This window comes from Sprattus sprattus (genome assembly GCF_963457725.1).
Source record: "Sprattus sprattus genome assembly, chromosome: 6".
In the NCBI taxonomy this organism is placed as follows: Eukaryota; Metazoa; Chordata; class Actinopteri; order Clupeiformes; family Clupeidae; genus Sprattus; species Sprattus sprattus.
The window spans coordinates 23,438,177-23,463,919 of record NC_137925.1 but is presented as its reverse complement, the minus strand read 5'-3'; the positions used below and the strand labels follow the sequence as shown (position 1 = coordinate 23,463,919).

The following is a 25,743-nucleotide window of genomic DNA, read 5'->3' as shown; positions in this document are numbered from 1 at the left end:
GACAAACCTCTCTACCCTGCTGCAGTCTCGGCGCCGGGTGCTGACACAAGGAATATTGTCCTGGAAAGCGTGCCACCTGCTTCGGCGCCCGCCCTGTCCAACATTCCAAAATCCAATACCTGCTGTGTCACCTCTTGTCGCCATAGCTTGAGAGGAGGTTAATATCATTTTGCCATCCTTCACACGCTGCCTGACATTGTCCAACACAGCCTCTGGAGACCACCCCCCTCCCACCCCGCCCCGCCACAAACACACACACACACACACACCTCTTTGCTCAAATAAGATAGAAAAGTCTCCTCTCCGCCGTGTGTTCCTCTGAAGAGATGTCTAAAGGCATGGGGGGGGTTTCTTGTAGGAAGAGCAAACTTGTGCTGTCGTCTTGACAATATGATCTGTGGGAGCGGCACGGGCCCTCCCTAAATTTACAGCTTCATTACAGCGCTCAGGTAGAGCTTTAGGTGGGTTAGTGCACCCTGAGGAGAGATATGGAACTTTTACACTACTTTGTGACTGAAGTTGAAGTGTTTTTACTCATTTTTTGCACTCAGTATTTGCACTCTTTATTTTCTCTTCTCAGTGACACTTTCCTGCTGATGATTTAATGTCGTATTTAGTTGTTCTTTGTGTTGAGGGACTGTGCTACATTTGTTCTTTATCACTTTTGTCCAGTTATTCTGGCGGTAGCCTTTAACCTTTTCAGTATGCGCTGCCTATATGAACACAATACCCACAAGACAGTTAAAAGGTCCTTCTTTAATGAATGTTAATGAACTGCTTGATGAAATTACATAATCGTCATTTCATTATTTGTAGGCTTCTGTTTCCCGCCATGGTAAAGGTTAAGACCTTTAAGTCATGACAAAGATGCAGTGCTAAAGGGGTCATAACAGGAAGAAGGAGCCAGTCTGTTTATTTTGCTGTATACCAAAGGCATAAAATAAAGCAGTACAAAAAAAGTTATATTCATTCCATTCATCAAGGGATGGGCGGCTTACAAGTTTGCTATTTAAAGAATGCAAGACAACAAACAGTTACAGAAAATCCTTGAGAAACAGTCCTCGCCACCTTTCCCAAAAGTATACTGGATGCTCAGTGATCCGATAAAGGAGATCATTGCTTCAGTGGTATTGGCATTAGCAAGAAACCAGGCACTATATAGTGTAGGTTTTAAAGAACCTTTGCAGCAGGACCCCAATTGAAAACTACATGGTTAGGTCTGGAGGACAGAGACTACATATGTGGCTCACGGATGGGAAAATGCTGCATTTATGTGTACATCCTCATAGCAGCCAAAACAAATCAAAAGCAGATTTAGTGTGCTTTGTTGCTACCCTGGAATGGAAACAAAGGTATTGTAGTTGAAGATTGCTGTGTATAAACTAGGCACGCAAGTAGCACCATATACTTAATACTCACTGTAATAAAATATTTATAATGCTGTGTTATGAAAAAAAAATTCTGTCCACTATCCATTCAAGTTGGGTAACAATGATGTATGAGATAAATGGATAAAAAGTGATTTTTTTTTTACCAACTTATGAGGCAGGTGATTGTTTATGCTGTTCAGGCTTTGTGTGCACATACACGGTCATATTTATGGACTCACTCATAGACCCCCATCATAACTTCATATAAATCTGTTTTTATGGTGCTCTGCATAAAATGCGCCATAATTGCATCAACCCAGAGAAATTAGTATACTGTAAAGTCCTGGGAAGATGGACCATGAATTTTTCATTTTGCCTGCGGAATGTACATGATTGTGGAAAGTAACACAATTTGGTGGCACTTAACTGCAGGATTACACCTATCAATATTTCATGAACAAATTCCAGCCTCCACCCACCCACCGCCTGCCTAACGGAAGTTAATGAAAGCTTTGGGTCCATGCCGGAGATGCTCGGAGAGGGGACTGATAAGAGGATGTGGGACGGCTTCAGATTTGATAGGAGGCGTCTTCGGGAAGGGAAAAAAAGAAGCCACCGACAAAAACTCAGACAGACACATAGATGGGGTGAAAGCCAAGCAGGGACACATATATAAATGCAGACAGCAAAGCCCAGAAGGGGAAGAATGGGCCACCATCAAGCTTTACCTTTCCACTGAGTCTGCCTTGAAGATTCGTCATCTTCTACGAAATGAATCTATCCGTCGTTCCCTGCAGGAGAGAGGGAACGACAGAGAGTGAGCGAGAAAAAGAGCACGAGAGAGAGAAAGACACACCTTAAAGTGATATAAACCTATGACAACACACAAGGGAGGTTTTTCTTACTAAGCCTCCAGTGCTGTTTTTCCTATGATCAACATTTCTTCGCAAAGCCTTCCTTGTCGACCAAGCACAGCCTGGATTTGCATTTCCATACATCAGGGTCTACTCTCTTGAGGGGTGTGTCTTTAAGTAAGGGGTACATTAGGGTCTACTCGCTTGAGGGTATGTTTTCAAGTAAGGGATAAAAGCCACCAAGGTGTCCTGACGTACAAAAATAATTGATGGGCAGTTTATCATTTACTTAAACTGTAATAGTTTCTATTCAAACTTTCCAGATTCAACTTCTAAAGCTTCATACATGTCTTGATATACAGAAACCCAGACACCATGGCAAGCTCTGAATGATGACGGATAACAAAAGAGATAGTATCTTCACTGTCATTCGGTGCATTTGGGGCCGGACCCGGGGCAGTTTGGGCCTGCTAAGGAGACGGCCCAAAATGGGCGTCGTGTATCGCAGTTTGGCGCCATTCAACTTGTAATGGCAAAGCAAATTAGCTTGGCACAGTCAGGCTCGGCACGGCCTAAAGTGACAGTGGAAAAACCCTACAGCTGCCACTTTCAACGTTAAAATGGCTTCTTTCACCCTGGTTTTCCCTTGTCAGATAGGTGTAAATGGAGAAGCCACTTCTCTTATAGTGGACATCATGTTAACTCAGTGTTCAACTCTTTTATAAAATCAGATCAGTATCAACTTGGCTCTTTCCTATTCATACACCCATGGTTTGTTATATGTTTTACATGGTAGATAGTGTCTGTTTGTGTTTAATTTTAGTGCGCTGAATGCTTGGATTAATTAACTTAAAAATGTTTTATTTTAATTTTAAAACTGCACAAAAAACATGTTTGCAGGTAATCGCATTAGACCAGCAGTTGTTAGTGGCAAACATAAATGTGTATTTTTTTCTGACACTCTCTGTCGTTCCATGTCTGTAATGTTCTCCTCTCTTCTCCATGCCAATGTTGTAGCTTCATAAACAGCGGTTGGATAGCTGACGAGATTGTTTCAGAACATCACATTTTTGTTCTCTCGGTGTAACTGTGTTTGCCTGCGATGAGCTGCCGAAAGCAAATGGGGGGGAAGAAAACGACCAACATTAAGCTGGGAGCTCTTAGTAAACAGACAGTTATAAATTTTTAACATTATGCTGTTTTGTTTTATTAACAAAGCACCCCATTAGAGTGTACTGTACAGCAAAATGGTAATAAGTTGCAAATTGGGTTCGGTCGCCCGGTAATGAATAATGGTGTAGCGAGCCTTTGAGTGTTTGTAATTCCTGGCTAATTTCATTACGGATCAGAGAAATCTGCACATCACCTTTCTGTGTGGCCTCAGGCCTCTACACATCAGCCCTAATCGCGGGCCTTCTGTGAATTTGCCAGTCAATACAAATGACTTTAATATGCATTCAGTTATTGCACAGAATCATTGTCAAAAAGGCCCTAATAAATCTCTGACTTATGGCCCTTTAATGCAACAAATTGCTCCATGTATTCTCCCTTATTGACAGTCGGGAGCGAAGGACAAGCAACGCTAATGACATAATCTGGCGCTGATCACACTGCAAGCCTACGTCCCCAATCTCTGCTCTCTCCCACTCCACCGACAGACTCCTCTGTCTGCACTAGATCATGTGCCATCTCCAGATAGGCTGTGTGGTTAATAGCCAATTATCTCTTGCAAATCTGCAATCGATCGCCTGTGTTGTCTTTCTCACATTGCTCTCCCTTTTCCTGCTTGGCATCTCGGCCCATGTGGTGCCTAACGATGCGCTGCGCTGCTTTGATGCGCAGATTAAGATGTGTCACAGGCTATGTAATGTGGCTGTTGTTAAGAATATAGCAATTGGTGCATAGTTTTATTATCTGAAATCTCAACAGTGGTGCTTTTTTATTTTTATTTTTATTATTGCGGTATTTTGTTGGTGTCTTAGTGATTGATTGAATTTGCATCTTTATTTTCGGCGCTTCAACAGTACTACATACAGTATACATTTTTTTGGTGTGCCATTTCCTGCTATTGATGGTATTAAAATGTAGTGTTAACATTTTCTATGTTCTTGTATTTATTACAGCTGGGTGAATAACTTTGGCCATGAAGGACTGGGTCTTCTTTTGGATGCGCTGGAGAAGCTGCTGGATAAGAAACAGTAAGCTTTGGATTTTCAGAATCTGACACGGCTCTGATTAAGTCTTTATTCGTTGCATTTAGGTTTTCAATATGAATGTGTGTGTGTGTGTGTGTGTGTGTGTGTGTGTGTGTGAGTGTGAGTGTGTGTGTGTCCGTGTCCATTAGTTTGTGGGTGTGTGCTTTTTATTTAAGCCTTCACAATTTTCTTTTTGTGTGTTTGCAGACAGGAGAGCATTGATAAGAGAAACCAGCACAAGCTCATCCAGTGCCTCAAGGCTTTCATGAACAATAAGGTACTCCACTGATTGGTAGAGTCAGACTTCGGGCAGCCTTCACCCAATGGCATTTTGATAATAGCCAAAACATTTTCTCTCTCTTCTCGAGCGCCATATTACTCCTCAACAAAAATATGATTCAATGTGAACCCAAGTTCAATATTTAAGCTTGTTTTGAATGGCTAATGCTGTTTGCATGACTCTGAGGAACTGATTAAATCTTTTTTTAGTTTTTTTTTGTTTGATACTTTCTTGGTAATTCAGAGAAAAATACATTTTTAATTATTTACACATGGACCTTAGAAGTAGAATTGAGATAACTGTGGGGGATTATCGTGATATATTTTATTCTCAGTCACAGTACAAATTTGAAGCTTGTCCTTGACCACCTCTGAATTATAGATAGTTAAGTTGTTTGTTTTCTAGAGACATACTGTCTTTTTAATTTCAAGTTTGTTGTCTTTTGATAAGCATTTATTAAGTGTATGATGATTTTGTGCAAAGTTGTAAGTATATAGAACACATACTTTAGTCTGCAAGCCTAAAAAAAATATGGAGTTACATGAATAGTCAACTATAAAATGAAAGCAATTGATCATAGTCACCAGTTCTCTTTCTCTCTCTGTCTGTAGAACAGAGGTTCATTTCAACCCTCTATGTATTTCTATAGATTCTCTACAGAGTATTAATGAGTGCTCTGATCTTGGCCATATGTGCACATTTGTCTTCTCTTGCAGTATGGCTTGCAAAGGATTCTTGGCGATGAAAGGAGTCTCTTGCTCCTCGCCCGAGCCATTGATCCCAGACAGACCAGCATGATGACCGAGATAGTCAAGATCCTGTCTGCCGTCTGCATCATAGGAGAGGAGAACATGTGAGTTTAAGTCAACCCCTCTTTTTCACACACACACACACACACACACACACACACACACACACACACACACACACACACACACACACACACACACACACACACACACACTGCGGGAACACTCCCAGTTCTCATCAGCCGCGTTCAGCACCGGCAGTTTTTTCCACAAGCCGCAACTGCAGAGAAGGAGCTCTGTGGTTTTATAATCAGATTAAAGAAACACATTTGTAGACAACCTGTCATATACCTTACAAGAGACATTTTGTGCTCACATATTGCATTTGTGAGAGAGCTTCGAGACGTGTCGGAGTCTGTCGGTTAACATGTTCTTATTTAGCTCTTTGGGCTGTGTAATGTATTTAAGTGCTCAGTGTTGTTGGCCAAGAACACACAGCCTGGCTGACAGATTATAAATTGAATCCAAGGGAGCTCTTTTTTTATTGTGTCTGCCACAGAACTGGTCCAGAATAACAATGGCAGCAAAAGCTGCACTTCAAAGCAAAGACTGAATTCAGTGATAGAAAATAAACAAACTAACAAAGAGTAGCCGCACAGGAAAAAATAAAAAAAGCAGAAGAATTGGGGGAGGGAAATAGTTCTCACATATCATTCGGCCCAGTTGCGTTTTCCTGACCACAGCATCGGTGGCTGTTTTTTCCAACTCGTGAGCTGCCGTAAGCTTCAATCAATTTAGGACTGTACGGCTAAATGCTTTAGAATTGTAAACCCCCAGCATTTATGGCCATTTACATCTTTATGCTGATGACTACATTTTATGAAAGATTGCCTGCACCTGCTCTCCCAGAATGCTCTCCAAGATGAAACTGTGAGCGAGTCGATCACAGTTTTTTTTTTTTTTTTTAGATGTTTGCATGTGATCGCAGGTGGCATGCATATGTTAGCGATGACAGAAGTGCAGCAATAAAAAATAAAAAAAAAGCTGATGCTTCAGTCTTGTCTCGGAAGCTCCCCTCATGCTTCATATGACAAACCCTGGCTTATTTTCTGCGACAACTTCAAAGGGCCGTATGCAGAGTTAAGCAGGTGTAGCCTCTATGTGAAGCTCCGTTTGAACCGGGATGAAAGGCGGCGTGCAAGGCCGCAGTCGACTACAACTTAATCACGTCAACGGGCGAAGCGAGGCTTCTTCCGTATGGTGGTTTGACGCGGAAACTTTGTTTGTTGTACATCTCCCCGTCATGTGCCGTAGCTGACAAGTCAATAGCGATGGAATGCAGAGGTTGGATTTGTCAGTAGATTCAAGCCTAGCTTGCCATTAGAATGCAGTAGACGGAGCCGAAGATAGGGCATGTTTAATGTTTCTTGTTTTGTGAGTGAATGATGCACGGAGTTGCAGTACCTACATGTTGTCTCTGATGCGTGACTCACTACTGACATAGCTCCATAAGTCAACACTGGAAGGGGCATTTTCAGATTCCCCTGGTGAGCCATTGTCGCAGGTCATGTCTTTGTGTGAAAATCAGTTACCCCAGTGGGAACAGTTAAGACTTGGTGCCGTTGTTGACAGTGGAAGGAGAGGAAAGGGGGGAAAAACAAAGTTGTGGCAGTAAAACCAGGGGACTGACAAAGTGTTTTGTCTTTCTTTGTTGTCTGAATCACTGGGTCTAGCAGATAAATCCCGGGTGATGTATGTGGCTCCTTCTTACCCTGTGAGGAGGAGACAGGTTGGATGGCGCGATAGAGTCGTGCAGATAAGAGGCGGTCAAAGCCACAACTTTTGTTGGTTGTTTGATTTCGCCCCGGCCTATTCGCAGCCTCTCAGCACCTGCTGTTTTGCTGCATTGTAGTGCGACGTGACACACTGCTCCCAGTGGGCTGTAATCACCCAGGTTGCTGCCCGGTAAACTGGCAGTTAGCCCATCTCCTATTTGCTTTTAGAACAATGGGGATTTTATGTATGTTACCCGCTTGCCCCCAGCAATAAATTCACCCAGGGAAGTTAACATTGCCAGCTGAGGGTTTACAAGCTGATTTGACAATGGATTATACTAGCAATTGAATGCTTCTCAGAGGCTTTCATCGCGGTCGCAGCCAAATTGGAAATGAGTTATGTACTTAGCTGCAAAAACCAGGAGTCAGGACGAGGAGGGGAGTGTTGGCTGGCACCTCATGTGTTTACGTGGGCCTTCGGGGAGCAGGGGATGCCAGGGGGAAAAGCAGTGCTTGGGTCAGCTGAACAAGTGGTGAGTAAATGCCCTGTCCTGTGGCCTGATAACACAGCCTGTTGACTCCGGGTGTTTCTTTGGTTTTGCCCCCCCCCCCCCCCCCCCCCTCCCCCAATCCCCCCCCTCTCTTAGCCTGGATAAGATCCTGGCTGCCATGACCATCGCTGCGGAGAGGAATAATAAGGAGAGATTCGCTCCGATAGTGGAGGGCCTGGAGAACCACGAGGCCCAGCAGCTGCAGGTAAGTGTTTGTGCCCCCGGGCCTGAATACATGAATACTACAGCATGCCCTCGTCCAGACCTGCACTGGACCAGATTGCCCTGCACATGAATACAGTCTTGGCTTGCTGTAACAATATGCTGATGATTGTGGGTCATTATTCTGCCCCCATTATAATGCTGGCTTCCTGTACAGCTTTGCAACAGCTTTGTACACAGAGGACCTGCCACGTGTTGTTTATGTTAACATGTTTAGACCATTCCGTCTTAAAGCCAATAGAGAACATCCTCTTTACATTATAAAAATGGCTAAGGCCTACATGTATTGACACTGACACATTTTGTATATGAATTTCTATACACTTAGTCCAAAAACTTCATTCAAGACACTTTTTTTGTACTTATTGTTGATTTTAAGGTCTGTGTTGTTAAGACACAAACTTCATGCCATGAAAGATAATTTAACCCAGTTTTTCACAGAAAATATAATATATATATATATATATATATATATATATATATATAAATATATGGCCATATAAGTGGCAAACAATTATTACCTGATGTTCAGCAGCACTTCCAACTTGTAATGCGATTTCAGCTTCATATAATTTGGCAATGATAGGTTAGGTAAATTATGATGGATGATGATGCACACAGTATAATATTGTGTTGATTTATAACTTATATCATTTATCATTTATAAGTCATCTGTATCTTTCTGCCAAAGGGAAAGTCAAACAAAAAATGTATTGAAAAAACACATTTAGAAAAATAAAGAAAGCATATGTTTCCAAGCTGTAAAGTTCACCTGGACAGAGTTGTGCTCTCCCTTTCGCATCACACACACACACACACACACACACACACACACACACACACACACACTCTCCCCCTCGCGTCACTCACTCACACAGAGCGGCTCCCGCGCAGAATGGCCCCTGCGGCTCCGGGGTTGTGTTTGATGTTGGGGCCAGGTGGAAATTGACAGTCCTGTCACTCTCAGGTCTGCTGCACCTCAGCCCCCTGTCGACATGTGCACTCACCACCCCTTCCACCACACCCGACACACACACACACACACACACACACACACACACACACACTCACGCATACAGACACACACACACACACACACACACACACTCACACACACACACACACACACACACACACACACACACTCACTCACGCAGACACACACACACACACTCACTCACGCAGATACACACACACACACACACACACACACACACACACACACACACACACACACACACACACACACACACACACACACACACACACACACACACACCGGACACATCCTTCTCGCCTGCACGCTGTCTGCTTGTCAGCCTGTGTGGCACCAAAGCCTTGTGATGGAGGCAAGGTGCAGAGTATTGAGATGCAGGTGGAGAGCTTGATTCCGCTTGCTAATCATCCAGCGCTGTGTCAGAAACAGCAGATGTGGCATGACAAACTTTGAGGACAGTGAAAACAAAACAAAAAACAAAGGTTACATAAAAGAAGGAACAAAAGTAAAAGTAAGAGAGATGTTGACTCTTTTTCATTACCCTCTCTCTCTCTCTCTCCCTCTCTCTCCCTCTCTCTTTCTCTGTCTGTTCTCTTGGGTTTGGTCTCAGAGGGCCTGGAGGGAAAGGGCAGCCATGCAGCAACACACCTGTATTTATTACAGCCGACTCCTCCGACTCCTGCTCCTGTGTCTCCCCCTCCCTCTCTCTTAACCTTTACCCTTTCAACCCTCTTGTGGGGAGGCCAGACAGAACATCCATGTTTTAGACACACAATACATGAATTAGTGATGTACAATTATATTTTTTTTATCCCCTGCAAAATAAAGATGAAAAGGGGGGAAAAAGGAAAAGTATATGAAAATGGAGAGGAGTTTGACAGACGGGTGCGGAAAGGAAGAGAAGATATGGCCAGGAGTGATGGGGGAAGCCTTCTGATTGCATGCCCCCCCCTCCCCCACACACACACCTCCTCCCCACCTCCTTTTCAAGTGGGCTGCTAATGAAAAGAACCTGCGTTAATTGCAAAGTAAATTAAAATACGTTGCTGATGCAGGAGGTTCAAAGGAGCTTGAGTGTTTTGGAGGAATAACACAGAGGGCTCTCCTCCTAATGTGGTTTTAATACGCAGTTATGCATCAAGCTGCATGGCATGGCATCCCTGTACCCACCAATAGCTACCCCCGCTACACAACAACCCAAACTTCAATTCTATTTCATTTTCCGATACAATAAAATTGTCTCCAGGTGGTTTACAGAGCCCAGGGCCTGAACCCCCCAAACTTAACCGTCAGTGGTGGTATAATGAAGTCAGGCATCGACAAGCACCTTTTCACTGCTGCTGTCCCGAGATCCCTGAGGGCTCAGTGGCCACCCAAACAGCTAGCCCCCCCACCCCACCCCTACCCCCCGCCCATATTTGTGTGTTATGACAGGTTGAAGTATTGAAGTATCCTATAAACATCACCATTGATTAACTTTCTTAAGTAGATAGACTAAACGTATATATTTGTAGGTTTTCGGTTGTAGGCACCCTATCCTATGAGTGGATCTAAATCCCATCTATTTGTTGTATGTCTCCCTGCAAGTATTACAAAGCACAGACATATGTAAAGACTAGCCATTAGCTCTTATGTGGCCTGTAAGAATAATCCTGTGCCCCTTCTCCCAACTGGATTCATACAAGCCTGTTCCACTCCACTATGCCGCTGCCAGTGGAAGAGACTTTAAAAAAAAAAACAACAACAAAAAAAAAACATTGTTGCACCTCCAGATGGCAATTATTCCCAAAGGCTGAGGGAATCCCTGTGGTCCTGTCCTCTCAAGGCATGTTTTTGGGCAAGAATTAGTTGTTTGCCTGCTGCAGCTCTCCCCCAGTTGAAACAAGGACAAAATATCTGCTGGCTGAAACAAATATAGCGGCTCAGATTTATAAAAGACCACTTTTCACACATCGATCATGGGATTCTTCATGGGGTTTACATTGATTTCGCCTCAGAAATTCGTCCCATCTCTCTCTGTCTCTCTCTCTCTCTTTCTCTGTCTCCCTTTCTCTCTTTTTCTCTTTCTCTCTCTCTCTTTCTCTTTCCCTCTCTCTTTCCCAGGACCAACCTTACAGCTTGTTAAGGCCCATCAGCACTTTCAGTGCCCTCTCCCCCTCATCCAATAAATCAATTAAAAACGGACATCTGTTCAATCACTCTCATCTCTCCCTGTCCACTCTGACTTGGCGAGGTCTTTTCCTTCTCCAACGATATTTCATTTCACCCGTCATTCCTCGCCCCACTTTACCCTATTTTCTTCACTCTTTGAAGTGTAACACTCAGTTCTCATTTAAAATGCAGTCTTCATTTCCTCAGAAAATAATGTAATAAATCTAGCCTATTTTTAACTGTATAATTTACACTGGACGTGGCTCAGTGATTGAGAAACTCTGCGCTCGGCTGTGAGTGATGCAGTAAACCTTTGGAAAAAAGGGACTGACTTGCTTGTGTGTTGGCCAACAGGTTGCCTGCATGCAGCTGATCAATGCCCTGGTGACCTCCCCGGATGAGCTGGACTTCAGGATACATCTCCGCAATGAGTTCCTACGCTGCGGCCTCAAGAAGATCCTACCGGTTAGTAAACACATATTTAAGAATAGGGGAAACAGCCTGTGATTTATATTGCACTTTATTTGCCATCTAAGCCAGCGTCCCCACCCCTAACAAAAGGCAATTTATTTCAAGCTGTTGAGCCCATCAAAATGTATTTTGGGTTGAACATCTTTCGAAGACCATCACCTCTCTCTTTCTCCTTCCTGCTGTTCAAACACTGGGTAAGAAGCTGAGCTCATATGACCAGTCCAAGTCCGTCAGCGGTCCGCCTGGAGTCATCTCGGGGTCAGCCAACCCTGGGAGGCAAAGTTAGTGGAGATTCAACATGCGCACGGCCAGCAGACCTTAGGCAGTGAAGTGTTTTTTCTTAGCACACTCTGAGAGGTAGCCGGTACCCTCGCGGTAGCCCCGAGTCATTGTGGAGTCAGACGGCTTGAGAGATCATCAACTTCCAGTGTGCCTCAGTGTGCATCTGTAGTCTGCTCCCTTGCCTTCCTTCAGAAATGGCCTTCTGTGGCTGAGGTTGTTGACTCTGTGAAAACCATTACATACTGATGGGGTGTGGGCGGGATGTATAAGTTAGAAAGTGAAAGAGATGATAAGATTGCCAAAGAACAAACCAAAACCAAACAGAATGTCTGGAGTGGGGGTGTGTGTATGTAAGAATGAAAGACGCAATAGGAAAAGAAAAACAGAGAGGCTTCACTGGCATCATCATCAATTAGTGCAAAGATCTCAGCACTTTACAGACAAATACATTGAGCCCCCTTCATCACTCAGGGCCTCATTTGTGTGGGTATTTCCTGCTTGTTAATAAGTCATTTTGACTGCGCTCCCTATTATTGGAGCTATCATTGTAATTATCTCTGTCTGAACCCCCGCATGCGATTGCGTTACAGTAATTTATGAATAATGTATTCACAACTTTAATAGGACAATTAAATTTGACATTGCTCTGTAATTATGATGAATGATTTTTCAGAGGTTTTTAGTCACCCCCCCCAACCCCCCCAAAAAATTGCAAAAGAGTTGAGGAAAAAAGAGTAGCAAACATCGGGGACATGCAGATGCAAAGGGACAGTTGAGGCTGGCCCCTAGACGGCTGTTTTGGCACCTGTGTACTGGTCGCCTCTCTGAACTGGCCTTGCCCCAGACAGATGGTGTGCCCGGAGAGCAGGGTCATGATTGATGGCTCCAGAAATTGGGTTATATTTTGGCTTTTTCACCGCCTGTGAGGCTCCATTGGAAGTGATTCATGTGGAGTCATGAAGAGTACCAGGACTTTCAGACAGCAGGAGAGACGTGTCTGGGATGGTACTCACTCTGGGACTAGGGACAATGACAGGGGAAGAATAAGACTGAAAGTACAGACTGGCTGGGTGACGGGATATTTGGTGGAATATCCTGTTGTGACAAAAGAAACGGATGAAAGCTCAGGTAGTGCAACAGACAGCCAGGTTGGGACATTGAGGCATATGGACGTAGATTGTGTTATGGGGCCTTGTATGCATTACATCACCATGTCAAGGTCCTCCACTCTGTGCTTTTAAACGTTGACAAATCCACTTGGTGGTTACCTGCGACCTTTCCCTATTCAGACAGGTTTTGCAAAATGATGTACAGTATGAACGACATGTATAGTTGAATAGAAAAAGAACAAAACAACGACCAAAAACCTTATTCTATAAATGTTATCATTGTAAAGTGAATTTCTCTCTTCAGAATGAATTACTCTCTTCAGATGGGAGATTTGTGTTGTCCACGTCCACACATCTCATTTTCTATATTGCAGGATCTGAAAGAGATGGAGGAGCTCGACATCCAGCTGAAAGTCTTCAATGAGAACAAAGAGGAGGACCGAGAGGAGCTGTCTCACCGCCTCGATGACATCCACGCCGAGATGGAATATCCTTGCTGTGGTTCGGCCTTGCGTCGAGAGGCTTGTTTGTATCTCCGCCTAGCTTACGGGGCCTAGAGGCTGCGCCCTGAGTTCATTTGGAAGGGATTTTAGAATCCATTTTTGCAATTCCAGCCAAGGGTCTTAGTCTGCCCCTGGTAAACAAACCTCCCCTTCCCCCTTTCATCCTCCCACTCCATCCTCGCCCCCCTCATTCTTTACTTCCAGCTACCTGGTCTCCTACAGCAAGGAGTGCTCATTAAAGTCATAGCATAACCCGGGGTTATCTCTCTTCACCTCTTGTATCTGGTACACACAGCACCAGCTCATACAGTACCAACTGTACTGTAAAGTGTCTCTCATCAGTACTCCAATACACATGCAGATCTTTTTTTTCTTTTTTTTTCTTCCCCCCATCTATACTGAAATGGCATGTGTTGATCCGATTCTCTCAGTTCATTTATTGCAGATGTTTCAACACTTTGCATGTCTCCACTTGATTAGGCCACTCAGAGCGTTGTCAATGTGGCTGCACGCAGTTGGCCGCAGGTATAAAGAGAAGAAGAACCCACACGGCTAACCTTGTTATCAATTCAGTGTGGCACTCCCAGGACTTGTAGATATGTTGCCCCTGACAGGGGTTGAGCATGGCGGGGCAGGTCCACCCAGCGGCACACAGATGTTCACTTCACTAACCTTTGTCTCCCCGAGCCCTGACAGCCGCGCCGCCGCAGCCTGCAGGCATTGTTGAGTGACAGCCGGAGGAGCTGCTCGGAGGAAGAAATAATAGAAAATCCCCACCTGGCCTAATGATTTGCTTGAGCAGCTTCCCAAATGAGAGGGGCAATGTTTGTTTCCAAGGACAATTTGGTATTGATCAGCAAGTTGTGAGCATAATGCTGAGCGCCTCGGGTTGCCTGTCTCTTGCTCTTTCCCCTATCTCTCTCTCTCTCTCCTTCTCCTCCTCTCTATCTCCCTCTCTCTGTCACTTTCTTTTTCTTACTCCCTCAATCTATCTCACTCGCTTGTTTTCTTTTTCCTGCTACCTCTCCATCTCTCTTCGTCTTTCGGTCCCTCCATCGTCTCCTTATGAATATTAACTGTTGTGAGGCTGACTCCGATTCGGCTCTGGCCCTGGCACTGGGTGGCGTGTGGAAGTGGCTAGTGGTCGCTCATGAATGCTAAGGTGTTGTGATTGATTGACCCCTCAGCTCCCCTCTTTCTTCCGTGGCTGCCACAGCCTGCCTCTCAGCTCTTTGCCACTGCTGCTGCAGCTGTGCAGTGCCGCCTCTTGCCTACTCACTCCCCTCCCACAACTACCATTTCATGCCCGCCGGCGTGAATTTGGGTGGAGGCTGTCTAACTTGGCAGCAGGAAATGATGTGCGGGGTGAGACTCTCATTTTCAAGACTGGACAGCAGTTGATGTTTGGTGAGATCTAAGCCGCGTATGTTTCCAAAAGACACCTTTTGGGCCGCCCAAAATGTCAGAAATGTTGCCTCGTTTGAGGGGTGTCTGATAACCTAGACAAATGTTTTTATACGTTGCCATGATGGAGTTGTTTGTCTCGTTTCATAATCAGTGCTGTTAATGTCGTAGAGGACTGGGCTTTAACACTCTACACATACATAAGAGGTTTCACTCCACCATATCTGAAACGGGTCCATTTCCATACCAGCGTTGCCACAGTTGCCTACAAGCCTGCCACTCCAGACAGACCCACATCTGATCCCTGCGTCTCCTGCCAGCAGAGTTGAGATGAGTGGCAGTGTGTGCAGATGCTCTGGCTTGGGAAAGTGCTTCAGCCTCCAACCACTGGGTCGTACCACAGTCACATCATCGTGATTTTAGCCGACGTTGTCCAGAAATGATGAAGACAATCTAGTTGTTTGCATTCGCCGCCACTTAGTTCGGCACAAATACCCCATGGCACCCTCTTCGATGTGTCAGTGAACAGATTTATAAGATGGCTTTTCGTACGATTGTTTTTTGTTTTTTTCCCTTGCATGCTTTCTAAAATGAATACTCACAGGGGATGTTTTTTCTCAAGCAAACAATTTGAATAACCCAAAAGGGTATTTTTTTTTCTTAGTTCCTCAGGATTGCTTTTCATCTTGGGGATGTTCAAATAGATTATTTAATATAATCTTTCTTGATACTGGTTTGAAATCCCCACGTGAATATTGCATGCAGTCAAATGGGTTATCTTGAGGAAAAAAATTGCCATATCCATATTTTTAGATTAGCTTCATGGTGTGTAATTTGTAAGGAGTGTCCTGGAAATATTTTCCAAAGTTAGTCTCACATGTCTAGACTTGTGACAGTTGTGATTGTTTCCTAAATAAATAGCTCTCAGCGGTTTTCTAAGAAACTGGTTGAACGAAGGGAAAAAACAACCTTTCTTTTTGGAAGCAGTAAAACAGATCAGACAATGATTTCTATCTGATGTCACATCTATTTTCGACATCAAAAGCGTTTGCCCTCCTCTCCTTGGGGAGGGGCCCTGTTGGACACATAATCAATATGCTTTGCAAGTTTAAGAAAGTGTCTTTTCTCTTCCGTGGACAAGCGAGTCACAATAATAAAAAAAAAAGAGAAAATCTTGAAATGTAATCCATTTTTGATGGTTTAAAATGTTCAATAGTATGGAGCGTTTACTTCAATCTATTTCCTCTCCTTTGGCAATAACTGACAGACAGACCTTGGGGACTGATTATATTGGCACTTTACAGTTTTCAGCTCTGCCTTCATTTGGGCCTTTAATGTTTAAAGATGAGTCACAATTATGCGGAGATGTCTCGATATTGTAGCAAAAAATAGAAATTATTATGACATACTTTTACATACAACCCAAACCAGGACTTATGTTGTTGCCCATTTTAATTGTTTTTGTTGCCATCACATTGAGTTACCTGTTCAGGTGCAATTTTGCTATGTAATGTGGGCCTGCTCTCTGTCCTGGTTCTCTGCAAGTGTTGTGTCACTGCAGCTCATACACCAGGTGAAAGTTGATCTCTGTTTGGTTTGTTGTAAGAATGCAGAGGGCTACTGAAATTGTCATTCTCCTGACTGTGCGGTTCGGCAGTGTTTTGTCCTTAACCTCCAGCTCACTGATATGAGTGAGGTTTACCACCTCCTGTCCAACATGGTACGAGACACTGCAGCGGAGCCCTACCTCCTCTCCATCCTCCAGCACCTGATGCTCATCAGAAACGACTACTACATCAGGTGAGGACAGCAGTCTTGTCTCTCTTTCTTCTCTCTCTCTCTGTGTCCTGCTTTCTCTGTCTTTTTCTGTACTACTACTTACTCTGTCTTTTTTTCTCTCTGTCTCTCTTGCCCAGCATTTGTCTTATCACTAGGCTTTATTTCCATGGGAACCACTGTTCCACTTAAACATTGTCATGGCAAACTGAAGGCCACTTCATCAGAATATGTCAGTCTTTTCATGTAGTCAAATATCCTGGGGAACTGACTGGTGGTGTAATTGGCTTGAATGTATGGTGTGTGATTTACCGAATACCCTAAGGCACATATATCCCCATACTTATGTAGGGAAAAAAAAACCTTGGCGGAGCTGTTGGTCAAAGTTGGTGATCACTAAATAGCATTTAATGGTGTGGAAAAAAGCTTTAAAAATTATTAAATCAAAATCAAAACAGCTGGGTTGTTTAATGACATGAATGAATACTAGCAATTTTAGGAGTTGGTTAAGGTTCTTGGCCACTAAACACCATTTAATCATGACAAAAATAATTTAACCAATAAATCAAAGTGGAAACAACTGAGTCTGCATTGAAATATTTTTTCTTATTTTGAGCGATTAAGCAATTATTCAAACACCCAAGCAGGCTGCCAACACCAGCCTACCGGTGTGAAGGTGTCAGTCAGGAAGAGGGAGGAGATTCTCTACGGTGCAGACCAGCGACAGTGATCAATTCCCTGCTGTGTCAGACCTTTTGGTGGAGATAAAATATTAAAAAAGAGCCAGAGGATGGGTGGGAGGGGGTAGAGGTGGGGGTTGATTTTAAGGGGTGGGGGGCTGGGGTTGGCAGCAGGCTAGGAAAAAAAAGGGTGTACCATAGACAAGTTGCTCCACGTTTTGCCTTATGAATTATGGATTGGCAAGCTTGTTGAAGAAAGTGAGAAATAGAAAACACATTAAGCAGCTCGTTCGGCAAATTCCTCCTCAGCAGCCCCTGTCTGAGCCCGAGCCCTGACACCGGGCCTTTCTCCTGACAGTGGGAGGAAGAAAAAGATCTCAACAAATGCTCATTAAAAATGCATGCCGTTATTGCAGATATGACTTTAAAAATGCATTTCCGATGGCTGCGACGTCTAGGAGAAGCATCAAGCTCTGATTGCAAGCTTGCCGCGTGGTTGCATTAGTAGAGGCGGGTGTTTGACTCGCGTTCCCCTGTATGCAGTTTGTCCCACCCCATCTGTGAGATCTGCTCGCTCTTTCTGAACCTTGGGAAGCGTTTTATGTACAAGATTAAATGGGCAGGGATGGCTGGGAAATAGTATGTCTATAATTTAAGATTAAAGCATCCTCTTAAGATGGCAGCGAGCTTTGATGGATGAGTCTCCACAGGGATGTCGAGAGGAAGGGTGGAGAGGTCACTGCTCTCCGCCAGGTTGGATCAGTCAGCGGGGGAGCTTAGAAGAAGCGTAGGGCGAGGTTAGGGTGAGGCGGAGGGGCTGGCGTGTCCATAGGTGTTGGCTCTTTTGCTTCTGATCAAAGCCATCGCCTTAGACAGGATGCCTACACCAATTCCGCAGTGGGGCAAATTACTTTGTTTTAAGATGTGCTTTGTTGCATTTTAGTAGGCAAAGCCAGGCTTCCATGTTTTTTGCAGTCAAGGGTTCAGGGCGAACCATTATACCATAGCAAAATTGATGCATTATGAAAAGAAACGTGCCATAAACAAATAGTTTCTCCTCCTTGCCCTCGTCAGAACTTTACATCAGATGTCCTGCGTGTAAGCAGCTATTGAGTCGAGAGTCGAACAGGCGGCTCAGTGCAAGTGCATGCAAATCTGTGGTGTGTCTTGGCCGTGCCTGGAGAGGATTATATTGGCTGGGTGAATGGAGCTGGGCTGGATTGCAAGAGGGAGATGGGAGCCCAGTGTGGATGGTGCCAGTGAGGGGCCCATGTGGAGGACATATGCCGCCTCCTCTGGTTGTCTCTGACAGTTCTGGGTCAGCCTCCACCCCTTCCTGTTATCTCTAGAGGGTGGTATAGGGGGAAGCGGTGCTGCGAAAATGGGGCGTCTTATTAAGATAACGCTGCCGCTCACATCAGTGACAGGCATAAACTGAAAGCTTTTTTGCTCAACCTAGCCAGACCGAAGCTTGTGGTGTTTATCACTACGCCTGAAGCACTAAACAATTTACAGAGCACTTGTTCAGAGCAGAGATGAGGGTGTTACACTGTAGTACTCTATAATTTTGTCACAACCTGTGGTTACAGCTTGAAACATAGGGGATATTGTAAAACTCAATTATATAGATTATCTCAGAGTTTTATTGAGAGGGTTTTGAGATCTTTGAAACAGTAAAACCTGAAGTTGACGTCGATAGCGAGCAAAATGCTACTCTTGTCATGGTAATAAATGCAAAAGATAATGCAACATTTAATCCTGAATATATTTGGAACCCTTATGTCCTCTGTGTTGATGCGATGAAGCAGAGGTGGTAAAAGTCATGGTATAGTTAGTCTCAAGTCCTCATGATGAAGTCCTGAGCCAAGTACTAAGTCATGAGAGACAAATCCGAAGCTGGTCCCAAGGATGACCAAGTCCAAACTTAAGTCCGAGTGCTTAACCTTATGTTTCCAGTCCACTCACTGTGCACTCTTTGACTAATTTAGTGCTCTTGTCTTTTGTCTGCAGAGATATCTAAATATCAGAAAATAGTTGCACACGTTTATCATAAGATAAATTAATTTCATATTTGTACCTATGAAATATATCAAGTCATCACAAGTCAAACCAGTGAAGTCTGAGTAAAATTTTGATTGGTATTAAAGTCAAAGGCGAGTTGCAAGACATATAAAACATTTAAATTTCGAGTCGAAATTGTGACTCGACTGGAGTGCAAGCCGTTTAACTCAAGTCCACACCTCTGCACTGAAGTGATCTGTAATGAAGCACATTACAATGACTCCTTCATAATACTGCCTGCTCAAAGCAGTTAATTTATTTGAGACACATCAATGCTTGTCTTACGTGCAACCCCCCAAAACCCCTCCCCCAACCCCTCTCCCTACTTCCCATCCTTCCCTCCGTGTTTCTCTAATTCTGTAGGCAAACAGGGACCCAAAGCAAACCTTTGATTTACTTATCTGCATCAGGCGCCATGTTGTGATCCCCGTGCCCGCGTGGTTCCCTGCCAAGCTCGTGGTATCACTGAAAAGCATAAGGCGGCATGCCAGAGACCTCCGCAACAAAATTAGAGCGTGGCGAATCCGACATCAACGCTCTCTTCCGCTGCCTAATTTGGGTCTCCTCTTGATTTCCCTTCAGGCCTCTGAAAACACCCGCGTACATAAAGATCAAGGTAGAGCGCGGAAATATAAGATACACACGGTGCTAACCAAACAAAGCTCAATGGCCCTTTAGATGTAGGCCAAAACATGCCCTTTGAAAAGGAGGTAAAGATCAGTACGAGGTGCAAGATCAGAAATGAGATTCAGTTGGTCATTGCTGAATCAGTGGGAAGTGTTTTGAAATGAAATAAACAAAACAAACAACACAAAAACTAAAAAAAGCACAGTTTTGCTTCAGGTTAGAGCATGTCATGAAAATATTGTAAAAACAATTTGTATATAGTGTTTAAAAATGTAAATATGCCCATAAATTCAAATATGTGTTTATATAATTTAAAACAAACAGCTCTCTTGGAGCTTCACAGCTTCTTCGGGATGATAAATGAAACTGCGCTCTCTGTGCTTTGTGTTGGAGCAGTCACGAACACTTAGGATATGGACGCCACAGACAGCACTTCACTTTGACTGTACTGCTTTTTTCCATTCGGTCTTTCACAGAACGAGCTTGGCAGCCGCTTGTATTGAGGGAAAGAGGATGTCACTTTGCTAACTGGAGTTTGCACACCCACCCTCAGGCCAATTGGTCTAATCGGGTTCCATGCCCTGTTAAGCGCACTCGCGGTGTCTAATCCCAATCACATAAACTTGTGAAGGGATTTTGGAACTAACCCCCCCACACCCTCCTATCACGGCTTGGAATAAGTCCACATAACCTGTGAAAGGCAAGAGCAGAGGGTGGTTAAAAATCGAACCGGTTTTGAAAATGCGGAGAATTAACCACCGCTGACCATGAGCAGCAGACGGATTTATCCAGCACCTGAGGGTGAAGATTTTGAACAGGGCAGCAAAGTCTTTCGGATTGGGGTCTCCAGTCATTAAAATGCAGTCCCCGTTTCGCTGCAAGGGGGCTGGGGGGGTGTGTGGTGTGTGGAGAGGTTCGCGGATAGGCAGAGGAGATGACACATTTCTGCTTGGAAAATTGCATATCTGCCTGAGACATTCAAGGTCATGCTTGGAACATAATTATTTGCCACCACGGAGCTTGGCTTAAGTTGACATTGTATTTGCTAAATGTCACTCGCAATTAAAGTTGATAATATAACTTGGAAAAGGTCAGGCGCCAACCCCGGTGTGCTGTTGAGTCCCAGGCCTATTCTCCAGCAGTCAGCCCAACGTGCCTCGCCTCGCTTTGCCTCGCCTCTGTCATGCACGCAAGTCGGGCACCATGTTTCTCCTCGCCTTTGTGCTCTTAATTACACAGATTACGCTGATTAGATTTGTGTGCCTGGGTTTTATTGGTGCTGCTAATTGCCAAGAGATGATTGCAAATTAGCCGAGGAGGGGGCAGCAGGTGGCGGCTCCGCTCGTCACCTTGAATGGCCAAAGTCACCGAGCTCCTGTGAAACGGCGCGCTTTGACTGTGTTTATAGCATAAAACAGACCTATTGGTGCCAGCAAAATGGGTTTGGCTGGATATTGCATTTACTTTCTTTCTTTATCTCTCTCTCTTTTTCTCTCCCTTTCTCTCCTCTCTAACACTCTCTCACTCACTGGCTTGCTCCTCTTCATCATCCTTCTCCCCAGGCCTCAGTACTACAAGATCATTGAGGAATGTGTGGCCCAAGTGGTGCTGCATCGCAGTGGGATGGACCCAGACTTTGGGTACCGGGAGCGTTTAGATGTGGACCTCACCGTCCTGATTGGTAGGTTCTCTAGCACCTCACATAATCCCAGAGTAATCATCAGTCTAATTGTCAATGTAATAATAACGCCCCTCTTCAAACTATTGCATAAGCTTTGATATTTTTTCAATAGCCCCCCCCCCCCGCTCACCTGTATGTATTTTATTTGCCTATTCTAATTGGAAGTCCTACATAAAACTTGTATTTCTGTGTGGAGATTAGTTTTATAACATAAATGATTGCTAATGTGTCTCTAACACACTTTGGGCTCAAATTAAATGGTGTGTTTCGTATATCTTCTACAGTTGTAGATTACATTCCACAGTGGTTGGAAAACAAGCGGAATAAGAAAATAAGTCTATAAAGACCTCTTTTTGTAAGAAAAGAAAACTCACCCCACTGCTAGCGACAGAAACAAGCCTGCTTTCCTTTCATGAAACGAATTTGTAAGAAACATGCAAAAACATTAAAAAAACCCACACACATAAAAATAGAAAAAGAAAAGATTGCCCATAGATCTGGTCTCTCCGCCAGCGGTGCTGCAGTGTAAGTACCTTGTTACAGTTATGACTGATTCATCTTTTCTAATAGGCCAACACAAGACTCCGCCATCAGTCTCCACTCAGCCCCAGTCAGCAGGGGGGCAGACAGCGCCGCTGCTAAAAATGTAGCCGTGGCCCCTGCAGTAAATTTCATTATCTTGCCCTGCCTCCCCTTGAGATCCTTTCCACAAACACCTGCATGCACCTGACATGTCAGATGAGGTGTCGTAATTGCACATAAATAATGCATTTCCCGGTGAAGGAGGAAGTCCTTCACAGACGCTTCTCATCAGTTGAGGGAGGGAGCTCTTCTCCTCAGTTTACTGTTTCTTCTCGGGTGAGTGAGGAGGAGAAAGGGAGAGAGAAGGAGAGAGAGAGAGAGAGAAAAGGAGAGAGAGAAGGAGAGAGAGAAGGAGAGAGAGATAAGGAGAGAGAGAGAAAGAAAGAGAGAGAGAAAGAGCGAGAGCGAGAGAAATACGGTGCCTTGATTGAGTTGTGAGACATGTAGCCCCTCTGAGGATATTTGTTTAGACTGTTGGATATTAATTGGTTGTTTTCATCATGGAAAACTGAAAAGAGTGGGTTGTTTTAACGCAAAAAAAAAACAGGAGTTGAACTCCTCCACTTTTCCACTTAATCTGACTGAGAAAGCAGGAGTAGTGGAAATACCTCTGCAGTTATAGAGAGTTCCGCCTGCCAAACCACTTCCCAACAAAGACTCACCTGAAATAGATCGGCCAAAACGCAGACATTTCTTTCCTTTTCATCTTCTGTTGTCATTATTTGAAGTAAACGTGCTTAGGTCTACCTCTTAAACCTGCTGAGCTCCTGTTTGTCTGTTTCTTTAGATTGTAGCTTTTTTTCTGGTCAGACTTACATTTAGTTTATTTCTTTTCCAAAGCCACAATGGAATTGGAGACATTAGGAATGTACAACATCATTGAGGGAACCGCAGTCCCCTTCAAGGCTTCTTGTCACAGTTAAACATTTCTTTTGTGTGTGTGTGTGTGTTGTGTGTGTGTTTACTTATTTCCGCCAACAGACCAGTGTGTGGACAAAGCGAAGGTGGAAGAGAGTGAGCAGAAGGCCATAGACTTCTCTAAAAAGGTGAGGCGGTCCTTGATCCTTGTCCTCGGCCATTTGTATGCAGCCATGCCTCTGACACCAAACTTTTTCCCAGTGACTTCTCAGACGAGATATTGATTGCTGTGTGCTGATCAATAGCTGGCAGCAGAGGAGCATGATCTGTATCAGTATTGGCCCGATCGATGCGGATGCGCCAGTATAGGCTGTTTGTTTGTGCCCCCACCGGGTGGGAGTTAAAATATGTAGAGACACCGTTTCAAAAGCGTTTAGTCTTCTGGCCCATTGGTCTTCAGCTCCCCAGGCTCTTTTTTTCCCCTATTCCCTTCTCAACACTGATTGATTACCCACACACACACACACACACACACACACACACACACACACACACACACACACACACACACACACACACACACACACACACACACACACACACACACACACCCACACCCACACCCACACCCACACACATGCACACAAAAGAAAAAAAGTATTTATTGTCATTAACTTGCACAGACTGCTATTCATTTAGCACAGAGGCACATGGTAATTCTTAATTAAATTTGATAAATCTCTGGTATCCGAAGACTGACTTCTTGAGGGATTTGTACCCCTCATTTTACTTCCAGTGACTTATTCTATTGTGAGTGTGACTAGCCAGGGGACTTCAGAGCGGTACTGGTCCCAATGGGGTCGTGTGGGGAGACTCTCTTGCTGTGCAGGCAAGAAAACGTGGCTCTGACACGGGTCGCCTTTTCGCAAAGGTTAGAACAATCACCCCACATGAAAGTCAGGGTGCCATCGCTCCAGACGCCCAGGGAGGGTAGCGCCGTCCAACTGAGGCGGCATATAAATAGGCAAGGTGTAAGATGCTGGGACGGTGTGTGTTGATGTGTCCCGCTGTTAAAGCTGCCCCTTTGAGACACCCTAGATTCTGAAGGTCTGTATCTTTGTGTGTGTGTGTGTGTGTGTGTGTGTGTGTGTTTTGGTTGCTGTTTCTGCAGTTCGACGAGGAGTTCAACGCGCGGCAGGAAGCACAGGCAGAGCTCCAAAAGCAGGAGGAGAAAATCAAAGGTCTGGAGGTGCAGATCAGCACGCTGCAGGCTCAGGTAACCACACAGCAGAAGCACAACCAGCCAGCTCCTCTACACACACACACACACACACACACACACACACATACACAGACAAACACACTTACACTCACACTCATACACACATACACACACACTCTTACACCACACACCCACACACTCCTTACATCTGAGCTCTCTGTCCGGCAAGGTAAAAGGACACCTGCTGATCACATTCAGGTATCCTCAGCACCCTACGGGCAGCTAATGCACCAGCCCTTACTTAAAGGGCTCAGAGTAGTTCCCGGAGGCGGCACGCCCACAGTGGAGATAAGTAACATCAATCCTTTAGAGCGGAAAGAGGAAGTGGAACATCTACCCATTTACCCCTCCCTGCCCCCCCCCCCCACCCCTTCAACCCAAACCCCAAGTCTTTGGTAGTCTTCAAACCACTACTTTTCCAGTGTAATCATCACACATGACTGTATTTCCAGAAGAATGCGGTTCATTCAATAAGATGCCCTCGGTGCTTAGCTCATTCTTGCATTAGTGTAGTGTTAAAAGGTGTGGAAAAGTAAATCGAATAGAATACCACAAAATGAAATCAGGGATGATAAAAAATCCATTGTTTTTTTTCTTTTTTCTTATTATTAAGTCTGGAAAGGGCCTTTCAACCGTGGAAAGTGAAGGTTAAAATGGTTTCTTGCTAAAAAGACTCTCATTCTGGCAGTGCTAATTCGGTCAAATTGAAACCATTTTATCATGAATCATGAATCTCACACAGCATTAAGTGAGTATTTTTGAGACTTGTGGGACAGTTTGATTTAATAAAAGGCCAATCTTTCCCCTTCAAATAGTTGAATTTCATATTTGCGAATGGCTTTCATTGCAGGCTGTTCTTTGCCGTTGTATCATCACAAAGAGGGATTGCATTTCTCGCCTGACTCTCGCATCATCCTTCCTTTTCCAGACAAAACCTTCAAACCAGAGTGGGGGAAATGACTGCTATTTCCGCCTTAACCCAATTTGAAACACTTTAGAGCTGCCTAGGGACAAAAGAGTAGTTTGCTTCCCTGCTTACAGAATTTAATAATAAAGAACAAAAAAAGGGAGACGAAATTGAAAGATGGCATGGCATGCATGGGTGAGATTGTTTTTAGTTTTTTTGCTTTTCGCTTTTCCTTTCAGACAACACATTTGTTGCAGTTGCAAATGCCTGCGCTTCATCTTCAGTGCTTCCGTCGTTCTTTCCCATCCTGCACCTGCACATTTACCTCTGTGTGTTTGCCAAAGGTGTTTTTCTGTTTTCTTTTTTTTTCTTTGCC

The 25,743-nt window shown here is 44.3% G+C and overlaps 1 protein-coding gene across 1 annotated transcript in view; it reads left to right on the top strand.

The window, feature by feature from the left end:
* diaph2 (diaphanous-related formin 2) overlaps nt 1-25,743 on the top strand; it is a 388,150-nt gene that overhangs the window by 109,725 nt on the left and 252,682 nt on the right. The window contains exons 7-16 of the mRNA XM_080840181.1: nt 4,348-4,422; nt 4,627-4,696; nt 5,416-5,552; nt 7,871-7,979; nt 11,499-11,609; nt 13,381-13,488; nt 16,592-16,713; nt 21,620-21,738; nt 23,302-23,366; nt 24,350-24,454. Coding sequence (XP_080696307.1) covers nt 4,348-4,422; nt 4,627-4,696; nt 5,416-5,552; nt 7,871-7,979; nt 11,499-11,609; nt 13,381-13,488; nt 16,592-16,713; nt 21,620-21,738; nt 23,302-23,366; nt 24,350-24,454 — 1,021 coding nt within the window. The remainder of the gene's footprint in view (nt 1-4,347; nt 4,423-4,626; nt 4,697-5,415; nt 5,553-7,870; nt 7,980-11,498; nt 11,610-13,380; nt 13,489-16,591; nt 16,714-21,619; nt 21,739-23,301; nt 23,367-24,349; nt 24,455-25,743) is intronic.